The sequence below is a fragment of the Melanerpes formicivorus genome, unplaced genomic scaffold (genome assembly GCF_026170545.1).
Source record: "Melanerpes formicivorus ecotype bairdi unplaced genomic scaffold, bMelFor1.0.p_v2 SCAF_56, whole genome shotgun sequence".
Lineage (NCBI taxonomy): Eukaryota > Metazoa > Chordata > Aves > Piciformes > Picidae > Melanerpes > Melanerpes formicivorus.
In genome coordinates, this window is record NW_027142408.1 from 1,916,867 (window position 1) to 1,930,992 (window position 14,126).

At 46.0% G+C, this 14,126-nt stretch overlaps 1 protein-coding gene across 7 annotated transcripts in view; it reads right to left on the minus strand.

The window, feature by feature from the left end:
- VPS13B (vacuolar protein sorting 13 homolog B) overlaps positions 1–14,126 on the minus strand; it is a 327,581-nt gene that overhangs the window by 228,850 nt on the left and 84,605 nt on the right. For all 7 annotated transcript variants that reach the window (XM_068161158.1, XM_068161154.1, XM_068161155.1 and 4 more), the window contains 2 exons: positions 8,100–8,234; positions 7,061–7,234 (listed from right to left, as the gene is read on the minus strand). In XM_068161158.1, coding sequence (XP_068017259.1) covers positions 7,061–7,234; positions 8,100–8,234 — 309 coding nt within the window. The remainder of the gene's footprint in view (positions 1–7,060; positions 7,235–8,099; positions 8,235–14,126) is intronic.

The following is a 14,126-nucleotide window of genomic DNA, read 5'->3' on the forward strand; positions in this document are numbered from 1 at the left end:
TTCTTGCTTCCAACATCCATTTTTCAAGCATCACTTCACAAAACTCAGAATTCTGAAACTGTGCCTCAGAGGGATTGTAAGAGACATGTATTGCTGAAGGATTTATGGTGCAGTGAGAGAAACTGAATGCAATGTAAGCAGAGGGATGAAGACATCTCTTCCCTCAAGAGGATTTGCAGAATGACTTGGTGGAAAGTTGAATGAGCTGCCTCACTCCTGCACTGTGCAATTACCTCTCTATAACCAGAGCTGGCTTCCAGTTGCCAGAGTTACACAACCCGCTGCAAACAGCGGTAAAGCAGTAGCCTCTGCAACCCCTTCCTGGTGCTGGCCCCATGGACACAACACTTATAATTGCAGTCAGCAGAGCAACAACCTTGCTTGAGGCCAAGTTCACTTCCCTCTCTGCAAAAGAGCTAAGTGCAAAAAGAGAACTAAATGCAAAAGATCTTTCTGAGACAGGAGATTTAGGTCTGAAACACGTCTGACACTTAACTGGGTTGTGGTGCCTAAGGTAATTAAGCTGTGAGGGTCATGGGGGAGGACGGAGCACACAAGTTGGTAAATGTACAAAATCAAAAGCAGCCTTTTTGCTTTCTCAGACAGTTCTAACTAACTTGCATTCACCACTGTTACCAACGTGCCCACAGCGTCCTCCCACCCTAAACCACTCAGCAGTCCCAGCAGCTGCTGCCCCCACCTCAACTCCTGATAAAATTAGGGGATGTCAGACACTGGGCTTACTAGAATCAATTAACTCCAAATCATAAGGCAGAAAGAAAGGGAGGGAGAAATTGAATTACCACAAAATACTTCTGCTCCCAAGTTCTGTATCTTGGATGACTGCACTTCAGGCGCTGCTGGTTTGAATCCAATTTGTGGAAACCACAGAACATGATTGGAAAAACCCTTCAAAAAAATGGAAACTCCTTTGAATTGAAATTCACCCTGCTCCAATAGAAGGCCACATGAATCCCGGGTCGCCAGGATCCCATGCCGTCTGCATCCCTATTTTTCCGAGGCAAAGCAAGAGCAAGGCCGTGTTTTAAAGGCAATTAAGAGGATATAAATTGTTGTGCACTGCAAAAGCAGAGCTCTCAAAAGAGCAGAGTCCTGGCAGCTCTCATAATCCTTTTGAAATTGTTCATATTAAGATTAAAGATCACTTTGTTCCTCTATTCCCACAACTAGCTGGTATGGTAAAAAGATCAGCCCCCCCGGTCCTGTATGTAACATCTTTACCATTTGCTCCCCTCTCCGTGCATGTGATTAAATGTAACATTCTGAAATCCCCAAGTTCTGAGAAAAGCATAAATCCTTGTCCACAGCTGCTGCTCAGCTCTGGAAACACATGCATTTGCTTTTCAAGCATCTACCATCAAAAAATCCCCCAGGACCTGCGCTGGAGAACACCTGCATCTCTTCATTTAGTTCCAATAACAGAGCCCAAACTGCACAACTACAAAAATAGATGCTGTGTTCAGCTGCAGCCACATTCTGCCCCTAATTCCCGTGAACAAAAATGCTCAGAGCATGAAATCATTCAGGCAAGCTCTGTCATCGGGAGGATAAGATTTTTTGCACCAGAAGCCCAGTGGGAACTTGATAGAAAACTGGCAACAATTACAGATAAAGTACATAGTGAACTCCTCAGGGAGAGAAGAGGAAATGTAATAAGATAGATGGGTATAATTTTTACACATTCATGCTCAAGCCACAAATGTGAATTGTCTCTAATTGCTCCAATATATTAAAGGTTTGTTCCTCCTTCGCTGGGTCAACAGCTCTCAAAAAGAATTCAAAGTAGTTCATTAATTTTCTCCTGCAAGTTGGGCTTTTCCAGTTTTATTTACTAGCATTAATGCTCTCCTGAATTAGAGCTGGGAACTTCAAATTCCCTTTGTCCCTGCTTTGAAAGCCAGGCTTTGCAGTAGCCAGCACTGCCAAAAGTGGGGAGCTGGGGGCACAGGTATGTGTGCATGCATAAAATCAAGCACCTCAAGTCTAGTTTCAAGTAAGTTCTTGCAGGTCAAAATCAGCTGGTTTATGAAAGGACAACACTAACTACCGTTCCTGCTGGTACAACACTTATGGCACCTTAAGAGATGATTTATTTAGTCTTAGAAACATGGAAGACTCGGGGAGAGAGACGAGATGGAGTATCTGATCTAAAGCTACAACATACTGATAGTGGCAAAAATAAATCCAAAACTATTTAAGGGAAAACATCGCTCAGCTAACAAATTCCAGCTCTTCCAAGGGCATTTGCTCTTCAGCCTTCACACAGCTCTCCCAATCCAGAGAAGCCTTCTCGCTCCTCCGCTGCTCTGCGGGGTGTATCAGCTTACCACGCGTGGGCATGACATTAACACAGGTACTTGTGTTTACTCCCTTGTTCCACTGCTGCAGGATGGAACATTTAAGCTGATCTCAAAGAACACTTTTTATTAATTGTGTTTTTTATTTGAGCTCCTCTTGATTTATATGTCATAAAGCTCTCTGTGCACCAGCTGTGCACGCACTCCCAATTATTCCATACAGCAAAGCAAATAGAGCTTAATCAGCTCACCTCATCTATTCAACAGCTGCTCATAATTAAATCCTAACACCAGCATTCATTTGGAAATCTCCCTCTTTCTCTCAACTGGCCAGGTGAAACAAACAAGGTCTGCAGCTCGCTCCAGGGTTAATAAAGCCAAGTTATTTCAGAGAGGCAGTAAGAAGACCTTCCCAAGCCCTGGGGTAATGGAATAATCTCCTCTCTTGTACTTATTTTCTGTGCTGCAGTTCTGATAAAGTCTGGGGAGTGTAACCACTGCTTTTTACAGCTATGCAGAGAGACACCTGAGGCAATTTCCCATAGTACAGAAGTATCCAGAATTCACAGAGCAGCACTGCAGACTTGCATTTAAGGACTAAATAAAATCCCATTTATACTCTCTGTCCCTAGCACCTCCTCTGCCACACACAGATCAGTTTTCCACTGTTCTGCTAGGACATTTTGTGCACCAAAGTGTGAAGCACTCTGGTGGAGCAACCAGCAGCTTGTGCACTTGCCACCCATAATACTCCTTGTGCCTGGATGTGCTACACATCACACCTATTGCTGCCCTTCTTGGCACTACAGTGTCTGGAGTCCTTCCCTTTCCTGCTTGTACTCCATGCAGCAGGGCACCACTAGAACCATCACTTTTTTTCTCCTCAACCTCAGCAGCAACAAGAGAAACAGCAAGAAATAAAACACTGCTGCCAACTGCAAATGCATCCTCAGGCTTTGCAGGGCTGCCTACAGACAAGCAGTGCAGGGGAGCTGCACAATCACCCTGGTGATAAGTGGTACAAGACAGCAAGCAACTGCTGACTCTGCAGGGAGAGGAGGAGGCTCTCCAGATAGACCCTGATTTAGTCTAGAACCTGTAGCCATTCACACAGCCTCTTCCTTGGCATTTTACATCCTAACTGCTTTGATTTTAATTTAGATCCAGTTGTTCTCTGTTCAGCTTCACAGACACACACTGCATTAATTAATTACTCTTCCTTCATTAATTTTTTTCTGTAACAAACCACTTTCAACCCTTACTGTATTCAAGCTTCTTCCACAGAACCTAGAAATTGCCCTGCAACTGCATCTCTTGGCTTTACACACAACAAGCTATTAGACCAGTCTGTCCTTACTGGAGGTGGCTCCTCAGCTTTGTAGAGCTCCAGGGCAGCCCTCTGCCCTGTTGCATGCTGTCAGCAGCAGCTTCACTCTCACTGAGTTTGCAGAGCTTTATGAATCCTTGTAACTGAGTTTATCCAAGTGCTGGGTGACAGCTTACCCAGTCCCACCAAGCTGGACCTGCTCTCCCCCTTCTCTCCTTCAAGAACTCATGTGCACCCTGGGAACATCAGCTATACAGGTATTTGCACTGAGCAGACTTGGCCAGCCCTGGCCTTACCTCCAGCAATCTGACAGCACAGAACAATTCTAGCTGTTCCTGGATAGCTGTTTTCATTCTTTCCACAAGCAGGTAGCACTACTCTCTTCACCCTTCTCTGTAGTTCAGATTCCTATCCCAGGACATCCTTACCTGACACTAGGAGGATAAACTGTTCAAACAGCACAACTTCAGGACTGCACAATCACCTCTAGGAGTGCAGCTTCAAACAACCCTTTTATTCCCCTGCAGCACAAGTTGAATTTGCTGTCAAATTCTCCAGCAGAGCCCTCTTAAATTGCCAGAAGTGACTGCAACTGACAGTGAAAGCATTTTTATGCCCTCCTATCAGTTTAGGTTTTCCCTCCATGCAGCTTTCATACTCACAATGAAAAGCACAGCCATGTCTGCTGGACTAAATTGCCTCAGCTCCTTCAGCAAGTGTTTCTAAGAGAGGGCTTTCATGAACTCCCTCACCATTTGTATACAAGCAGAGATCACTTAGCCAGTAATGTAGCCTGGTTCCAGTTATATTTAAAGCAAACAGAAAACAAAAACAACTGAAAAGTATTTTACAATACATTATTCAGAGAAGTCAGAGGTTGGGTTGGGTTGGAGGGGACCTTAAAGATCATCCAGCTCCAGCCCCCTAGCCACGGCCAGGGACACCTCCTACTGCAGCCCAGGTTGCTCAATGCTTCGTTCAACCTGGACTTGAACACACCGAGAGAGGGAGCATCCACGACCTCCCTAGGGGGGCAATCTGCTCCTAGGCAGGCAATCTGCTCCTAGGGGGGCAATCTGCCCCAGTATTCTTCATGTTTACTGGGAAAGCTTTGCCCTCCCATTTGTCATCATCCACAGATGTCACCTGAGTGACCTAGGGAAGCAGAGCTGGACTCCTGAGCGTGCAGGGTAGCCCCTGAGCACACAGCAGCCACACAAGTGCACAGCCCCTTGCAAATGCACTGAACAGGCCACACCAAAAGTCAGGAAACTAAAGAGAGTCTCAACAAAGGCAGAAAATGCAATACTTGGGAATAGCAACAAATATTATCATGGACATTTAAAAGCTACTTAAGTGAGACAACAGACAACAGCTGCAACACATTATCACTCTGGGGGCTTTTTTTAATGTATCTGAATAATTCAGAAACTGATGAATCATGAATTGCTTTTCTGTAGTGTTTTAGGGACAGGAGCTCTTATAAAAGCACTGCCATTAATGTTTCCAATATGACCACAGAATCACTGAGGCTGCAAAAGACCTTTAAGATCATTGAATCCAACCACAACCCAATTACCATGACCACTGAACTATATCCTGAAGCACCACATCTACAGCTTCTTGAACCCCTCTAGGGATGGGGACTCCACCACCTCCCTGGGCAGCCTGTGCCAACCCCTCACCACTCTCTCACTAAAGAAGTTTCTCCTCATGTCCAACCTAAACCTCCCCTGGCAGAACTCAAACCCATTTCCTCTCATCCTATCACTGCTCACATGGAAGGAGAGACCAAGAGGAGCCTTACTCCAACCTCCTTTCAGGGAGCTGGAGAGAGCAATGAGATCTCCCCTCAGCCTTCTTCAGATTAAACCACCTCAGCTCCCTCAGCTGCTCCTCACATGATGCCCTCCAAAGCCCTCAGCAGCTTCATTGCTCTTCTCTGGACACCCTCCAGCCCCTCGATATCTTTCCTATGCTGTGGTGCCCAGAACTGAACCCAGCACGGAGTCCAGGGGCACCATCTCTTCCCTGCTCCTGCTGGTTTTGATTCAGACCAGGATGCTGTTGGTCTTCTTGGCCACACTGCTGGCTCCTGTTCAGCTGGGTGTCCACCAGCACCCCCAGTTCCTTTTCCACTGAGCTGCTTTCCAGCCACTCTGCCCCAGGCCTGGAGCACTGCTTGGGGTTGTGGTGACTGAAGTGCATGACCCAGCTCCTGGTCTTGTTAAACTTCATCCCAATGACTTCATCCCATGGATTGAACCTGTACAGATCCCTCTGCAGAGCCTTCCTCCCCTCAAGCAGATCAACACTGCTGCTCCATTGAATGTGGTCTGCAAAGCTGCTGTGGGTGCTCTCCATGAAACACAATTAGAGTCCCTGCAAAAATACCCTACCAGCTGCTGCAGAGCTTGGTGCTTCCAGGCACTGACTGCACAAGAATCAGCTGGTGCTTACACATCCACATAACACAAGGATGGCAATAAACTCACTCTTACTGCCTTGACCAAGGACATTCAAGAGCCATTACAGATGAAATGAGCTAGAGAAAAATCACACTTTGCAGCTGACTTCTGTGCTTCATCACCCCAGGCTCAGCTCACTCTCTTGCTTGCCTTACACTTTTGCAATGCTTGGGTTTTTGCACCTGTTTGATTCCACTCTTAGCATGGCAAACAGATAAACTTTCAAAAACACAAAGACATGGTTTGTAAAATGCACCACACTGACACCAAAGTCCAAATGCAGCCTGGAGAAGGAAATGTTCTGGGGGGACCTTAGAGCTGCCTTCCAATAGCTGAAGGGATCCTGCAGGAAGGCTGCAGAGGGACTTCTCCTGAGGGTGTCTAAATACAGGACAAGGGGGAATGGTTTGAAGCTGAGGGAGAGCAGGGTTAAACTTCTTAGGAAGAAGTTCTCCAGTACGAGGGTGGTGAGGCTCTGGAGTAGGCTGCACAGGAAGGTTGTGGCTGCCTCCTTTGTGGGGGTGTTGAAGGCCAGGTTGGATGAGGCCTTGGGCAGCTGAGTCTGGTTCAGAGGGGTCCCTGCCCATGGTGGGGAGGCTGGAGAAGATGATCTCTGAGGTCCCTTCCAACCTGAGCCACCCTAGGATTCTATGATTCCATAATTCTAGGATTCTGGGAACATGGATCCTGCTCCCATAATAGTTTAGAAAAGGTTTTGCATAACTACCTTAGAAGGCAACAAATCAACGCAGCATTCCCTAGTGAATTTGACATACATCCAAAGGCTGCTTTCAGTTTGTGCATTCCACACCCTGCTAAAGCAAAGCTGTAGGTGTGCAGCATGAGAAACAGACCTTGGCCTTTTTGCATCAAGCCCCTCTCTTGAAAGTGGTGTTGGATAGGAAAAAGGCAACATGACAGCAGGTTCACAGGAGTTGTGCACTTACCAGAGTTAGGGCAGTAGTCTGTGTACTGTGGGATCTGGATTGTAAAGGCCACCAAATCTGGAGCTAGGAGGGATTCTGGCTTTCTGCTCTCGTTGAGCCATTTGCTGCTGTGTAAGTCTCTGGTGTCAGATGGGCCTTGAATTAAAGGAATCAGCTTCTCTTTTCCACCATCACCTAAGGTGAAGATTAGACCCTTTACAGCTTTTACTGTAACAAGGTAAATTTTCAACACAAACATTCACTGGTCCAAAGAGCACACTTATTAACAGTGTAAGTACAGAACCGAGAGAAGACATCGAAAGAGCAATCTCACATAAACTACTAAACAGCTTCCTTAACGCCATCTTGTAAATGCCTTTACATCCAGGAGGACTTCAAATGAAGTAATCAATTATCTTTAAGACAGTCATTTCCATCCCTACTTTATAAAATAACATCATTTAATACCACAGTGACCTCACCATCAGAATGACCTCGATTTAAATACACTACAGATGCTCTTGACACGAGCTGCCTTCTGAAAAGGTCACAGACACTGATTGCAAAAGCGCCTGCATGCTCTTGAAAAAAAGAAGTCTATTACAGAAATTTAAAAGCAATTCATCACAGAGCCCTCAGAAACTTCCCAAGTGAAATACCCACCCCTGCCATTAATGGGAAATGAGACATTCAACAATAAACACATCAACGTTAGGTCCAAAGGAAAGCAAAATGCAAACAGCCTGGGTGAATTTAGTCCAGCTTCCTCAGGGCTCTAAGGTCTATATTTGTCTCATGGAAAAAAACAAATACCTTTTGCTTTTTATTCAGTGTAAAAACGAACTGTCCTGGGGCCAGAAAGGATCATCCTGGGGCCAGAAAGGATCATCCTGGCACACGTAGAACAATAACAATAACCCCTCCCCCAACACAGAGTACCCAAACCCCCTGATTCATAGGAACAATGAGTAAATTCTTGTTTCAGTAACTCTCCTTGTAAAAGGCAAGGCCAATTCTCCTCTACAGGCAATAAAGTTTTACATGGTCCAGCTGCACATACCTGGGGCTTTGGCACAAATTTTTATGGATCCCACGGTCCCAGAGGCGCATTTGACCAACGATGTGCCGCAGTACTTCAATTCAACATTCTGGATTGAACCCTCCAGAGTTGGCAGGGGATTCTTAGATTTCACACCTAATAAAAGAAAACTGCAAATGTACTAGCCTGTTGAATTTAAATATTTTTATATTCCTTCACCGAGGCATTTAAATTTAATTAGACTTTAATTATCTCCCTTAGATGTTCCCTCCTCCTGCTGGTGAAGTCACCGCTCCGAAATGGAAGGAGAGAGGGCTGCAGGTTGGCATTTTCAGACAAAGTGGGGCATGGAAACACCAACAGCCACGGTGAGGGAAACACCACAGACAGACACAGTGAGGGGAAACACACAAGACCACTGTGACACTGGGATAATAAACATCTACACATGCAAGTACATGCACTTTTGTTTGCACTTTATAGGTGCCTGCCTCAACTCTTCTCTTTCAGGTCCCCATATGAGCCTTTCATTGCAGCATCTTAAAATGCCTGAGTGTTTCCAGCTTATCTTTAGACACCACCATTTTTCCTCAGTGGCCATGTAAAGCTTTACATCCCCACTGCCACGAAGCTCAGAAGGCCAGGGGCACGCTTGCCATTTTCCAGAGGAAGCTGGAGTTCAAACCTTGCCTGGGGTCACAAGTGGAAATGTTTTGGTGGTCTTTCCTCCGCCCCCCATTGGTGCACACCAGCAAACTACCACACTGGTTGAAAGAAACTGGTGCTGCTGGCAGGCATTTCTGAAGAGCTGCCTAGAACCACAGCAACAGCAGCAGGGGATCATACGAATCAGGAGTGAGGTATGTTGGCAGGACTGGAAGGCAGCCCCCAAAACAGCCCCAGAGCAGGGATGGGGGAAGCCAGCCCCTCCTATTTGGTACAACTCTGCCTATCAGAAGAAAACACATAAATTCACTGGCAAATTAGAACTAAATAGTTTCAACACCTGTAACAAGTATGAAAGGAAAAACTAACAGAAGTCACCATTTTTAATGGGTTTTTTTCCCCCTTTGTGCAGAAGTGCCTTGGAATTTGTCAGTCAAAACTGGCAAGCAGCCTGTTCATTATGCAAACATCAGTGCAATTATGGCAATGTTTCCTCACATATGTAACAGAGGATTTGATCCAAAGTCCATAATTATGCAAGGAGAGTATTAGGGACTATCAGGGACAAAAAAAACCTACTTTAAAGCATTTTGATATCTGTTTCAAGACAGTCACAGAGAGCTGAACGCAGTACAGAGGCTTCACAGATTCTCTACAGAATGAACTCAGTTGGGTTTTGCACTCTCTCTCGAAGACTTAAACCCAAGAATCAAAAAACATCACAGAATCACAGAATGTCAGGGGTTGGAAGGGTCCTGCAGAGATCACCCACCCAACCCCTCTGCCAGAGCAGGAGCACCTAGGGCAGGCCACACAGGAATGCATCCAGGTTCTCTCCAAAGGAGGAGACTCCACAACCTCTCTGGGCAGCCAGCTCCAGGGCTGTCCTCTCATGTTGAGGTGGAACCTCCTGTGTTCCAGCTTGTACCATGTTGTTCCTTGTCCTGCCACTGGGCACCACCCAAACGAGACCATCACCTTCATCCTGAGACCCACACCTCAGATACTTATAGACACTGATCAGATCCCCTCTCAGCCTTCTCTTCTCCCAGACCAAACAGCCCCAGGGCTCTCAGTCTTTCTTCAGAGCAGAGATGTCCAAGTCCCTCAATCATCCTCATGGCTCTTTGTTGGACTCTCTCCAGCAGTTCCCTGTCTCTCTTGAACTGGGGAGCCCCAAACTGGACACAGCATTCCAGCTGGGGTCTCACCAGGGCAGAGCAGAAGGGCAGGAGAACCTCCCCAGCCCTGCTGGCCACACTTTTCTTGATGCACCCCAGGATACCATTGGCCCTCCTGGCCACAAGGGCACATTGCTGTCCCATGCAGAACCTGCTGTCCACCAGGACTCCAAGGCCTTTCTCCATGGAGCTGCCTTCCAGCAGGACAACCTCAGTCTGTGCTGGTGCCTGGTGCTGCTCCTTCCCACATGCAGGACTCTACACCACTCTTCATGAGGTTCTCCTTTGCCCAGCTCTCCACCCTGTCCAAATCTCATTGTATGGCAGCACAGCCTGACAGGGTGTCATGTCAGCCACCTCCCCACCCCACCCCCTCAGTTTGGTATTATCAGTGAACTTGCTGAGGGGCCAGGTAACTGATCTTTAATATCTATTCATAATCTTCAAGAGGTATTAACTAGTTAGAAAAAAAAGCCTTAAAAAAAATATATATGAAACAAATTTTTGGATTAAACTTGGTAACTGTGCTTCCAGTTCCTGCACACTGAAGTGGTTTTGGTGCTGCATATACAAACCATTTGGTAATTAGACTTCTTGGCATAGATTCACTCAAGTTTTGTTCTGGCAAGACATTAAAATACCCCTCGAACCCCAAGCACTTTCCAAGGTAGGAAGAGAGCAGCAGCAACACAGGGTTGCCACGTGAAAGCAGGTTGCACATTCTGTGCATATTTTCTTATCACAACTGAACCTGTTTCCTGTGTTGGAGGCATGTTCAGCCTTTTCCTCATTTGTGGCTCAGGAAGGCTGCAGGCTCAAAGAATGCTCACTGCAACCCATCTGTGTGCCTGCCTCTGCAACACCCCATCAGCTCTCAGCCTGAAAGATCAGCTACTGATCACACACCCTCATTCCTAGTCCTGCCTGGGGTAAGCCTCTTTTAAAGCTGAAAATCCCCTTTGATCTAAGGTGTGGTATCAGACACCACACATGAATTTGCCAAAAGCAGACAGGGTACCTGTAGGCATTTCCTAGCCCTGGCTCTGCCTTCTCCTGCTTCCTAAGCACTTCTGCAAACAGAGGCCACAGTGTTTAAAAAGAGCAGAAAGACAAAGTCTGTTTCTCCAGGTCTTCTGCCAATTCAGTCCCAAAGAATATAAAACACTGTTAGCAAAAGCCAAGGTTACAACCACAGGAAAACAAATCTGAGTTCAGAATTTGACCTCTGTCTTTTCAGTCTCCTGAAAGCTGGTAGCTTCTTGCTAGTTCCATCTTTCAGCCACTCTTTCATGCCTCAAAATCCAAGGTGTGCTGTCAGATCCATCTCTCTCACTTCACTAGGGAAGATTATGTGCTTCTCAACTGAAATCATTTCCACCATGGAGTCCACTTTTAGATTCATGCAGCTTGTCCCCAGCCCCTGCAGTCCCTGACATTCTAAGTACAAGCAGGAGGGAATCAGCTACCTAGAAAATCAAAACTGTGACCTGCCTTTAGAGCAGCTCAGGATTTCTGCTAATGACTCCATCAATGTTAACATTCACTTTGTTTAAAATCAGGTTTTAAAAGTTGCCTAATTAGTCATTTCCCCAGTAGCCTCCACATCCTTCACTAACCCTTTTGTAAGAAGGTCAGCATGCAGTGATTAACGGAGGAACCCCAAGTGACAAAATCTCAACTGAGCAATAGAAAAGACAGGAAGCCAGCAGAAGATTGAGGCCTGTGTGACACCAAATCCCTGACATACAATCACTAATTCTTTAGTAAAAGAGATGCAAAATATGGAAGAGTAAACAAATAAACCAAGGCTAAAACTTGCAGAATTATTCCACAGTAATTCTCCCCAGGTTTAGGTTATGGCCTCAGAAGGGAAATTGCCATTTTTAAAGCATTAAGAACCAATAAACCATGGGTTGGCAACGTGCTAGGGTAAAAGGCCCTCATCTACATGGCAAAATGATTTCAAACTCAGTAAAAACATCAACCCATGAATACAAGCAAGGAGCCATGAAGCAAATGAAATAGCTTTTAGGCCTAAGCCTTACTGGAAGCGAGAAACAAAGTCCAGTTCTTTGCAGAAATATATACTGAGGTTTGCCTAGCACAGAGCAGCCAGTAAACAAATCCAAGTGTAAGAGCAACCTCATCTCTTCTGTGAGAATGGCAAGGTGGCAGTGGTCAGCACACAGGATTGGAAAGGCTTTAGTGGCACTGCTCCTGCTGCTGCAAACGGGGGTTCAGAAAGAGGGGAAGGATGGATTTTCCCTTCTGCTGTGTTTCAGATACCACTGGATCAGTTGAGACAAGTGGCAGCAGCCCAGGTTAATGCACTAAATTAACTTTTGTCTTCCAAGAGATGGCAGAAAAGCATCAGAGTCCGAGCTTCTAGCTCTCAGAACGCACATCCTGTTAATCCTCACATCCAGACACTGTCAGCAGGCAAAGGCTAACGTTTACAGAGAGGCAAAGGCTTCCAGGAGGTGGATAAACAAGGAAGGACTTGAGAAACTTCAAAAGTATTTTAAGTAAGATCCTGCACAAGACAAAACCAGAGAGATGGAGAGAGGAAAGAGCTGACAGTTTGCACTCCAACTAACACATCCCATAGCTGGAAGTGTAAACTCACAATCGCTCGCTGCATCTGAGGTGGAGTTCAGCAGCTCAAGCAGAATCCCTACACACAAAGTAGATTACAGCACATTTTCTCAATGCCATTTGCTAAGATGATCACAAAACCTCTGAACTGCATTTTCTAACCCAAGTTTTTCTGAAATCTAGGTTCAGCTTAATCCAAGCCCAGTTCAAATGTCAGCTCTTCAAATGTGCTAAGCACAAGTTGCAAAGTATCTCAGGCTCTGGAATAAAGCCTGCATTTTACAACTCCTCTGTAGGTCAGAAGGTGCACAGCAACAGAAAAAGGACAGATACAGCTTTCTAGGACAGCAAATCATAGGATGAAAGAGCAAAGCCCTAAAGGAAGCAGAGCTCATCTCAGATCTCATCACCTTCTGGTTCAGCTGTGGAGCTCTGTGTCTCTAAGCAGAGCTGTGTCTCTAAGACACATCTATTTCAATAAGCTCTTTGGCAACCAAAGCCTCCTTTCCCAGGAGTTTGTACTCCCTTGCCTTTCAAAAGCCTCTCTCCCCAGAACAGCTGTAAACCTTACAGTGCTATGTAACACACCTACTATGCAAGAGATGTGCAGTGCCATATCTCACCTGGACCTACACATGGTTGCGAGCTTCCCTGTAACACCTCCTGGTCACCTGCTCACTGTCAAAGAGAGAGAGAGTCCTGGAGAGAGTCCAATGGAGAGTTATGAGGATGATTGAGGGGTTTGAACACCTCTGCTATGAAGAAAGGCTAAGAGACCTGGGGCTGTTTAGCCTGGAGAGGAGAAGGCTGAGAGGGGATCTGACCAATGAGGGTCAGGAAGAAGGTGATGGTCTCTCTTGGGTGGTGCTCAGGGACAGGACAAGGAACAATGGGCACAAGCCAGAACACAGGAGGTTCCACCTCAACATGAGGAGACATTTCTGTACTGTGAGGGCAACGGAGCCCTGGAGCAGACTGCCCAGAGAGGTTGTGGAGTTTCCTTCTCTGGAGATATTCAAAAACCCATCTGGACGTGCTCCTGTGTGGCCTTCCCTGGGTGATCCTGCTCTGGCAGGGCAGCTGGACTCCATCTCTGGAGGTGCCTTCCAACCCTTACCACTCCATGACTCTGTGACATTACATGGAGAAAGGTTAAGATGCACTACATCAAGTCTTAGATGTATCTATGTATATCTTAAACAGATTCCTCAATTCTCCTTCTCAGGCTGCTTTAAAGAACAGAAAGGTGTGAAGCTACCCCTTCACACGTAGTGTTCCACATGCATAGGTGACAAGACTTCACTTCCTTTAAGGATGAGTTTTGGTGCTAACTGGGGTATCATCCTTACTCAGCTGCAGTGCTGAGTATATTGTGCTGCACTTCTTTAAGGTATCACTGTGCTCCTCTCAGCCATTTCAATACACATTCTTCAGGCTACAAACCTGAACCCACAATGCTTCCACAAAAACGTTTACATTTGCTTTTAAACATTCTATACCACTGCTGAGGACTTAGAGAGCAGCAGCACCTTTGGTGCCTGGAATGGCAGTTTCTTACACCAGGAGGATATTAACCTTTAATCCTTCAAATCATTGCAGAAATGTT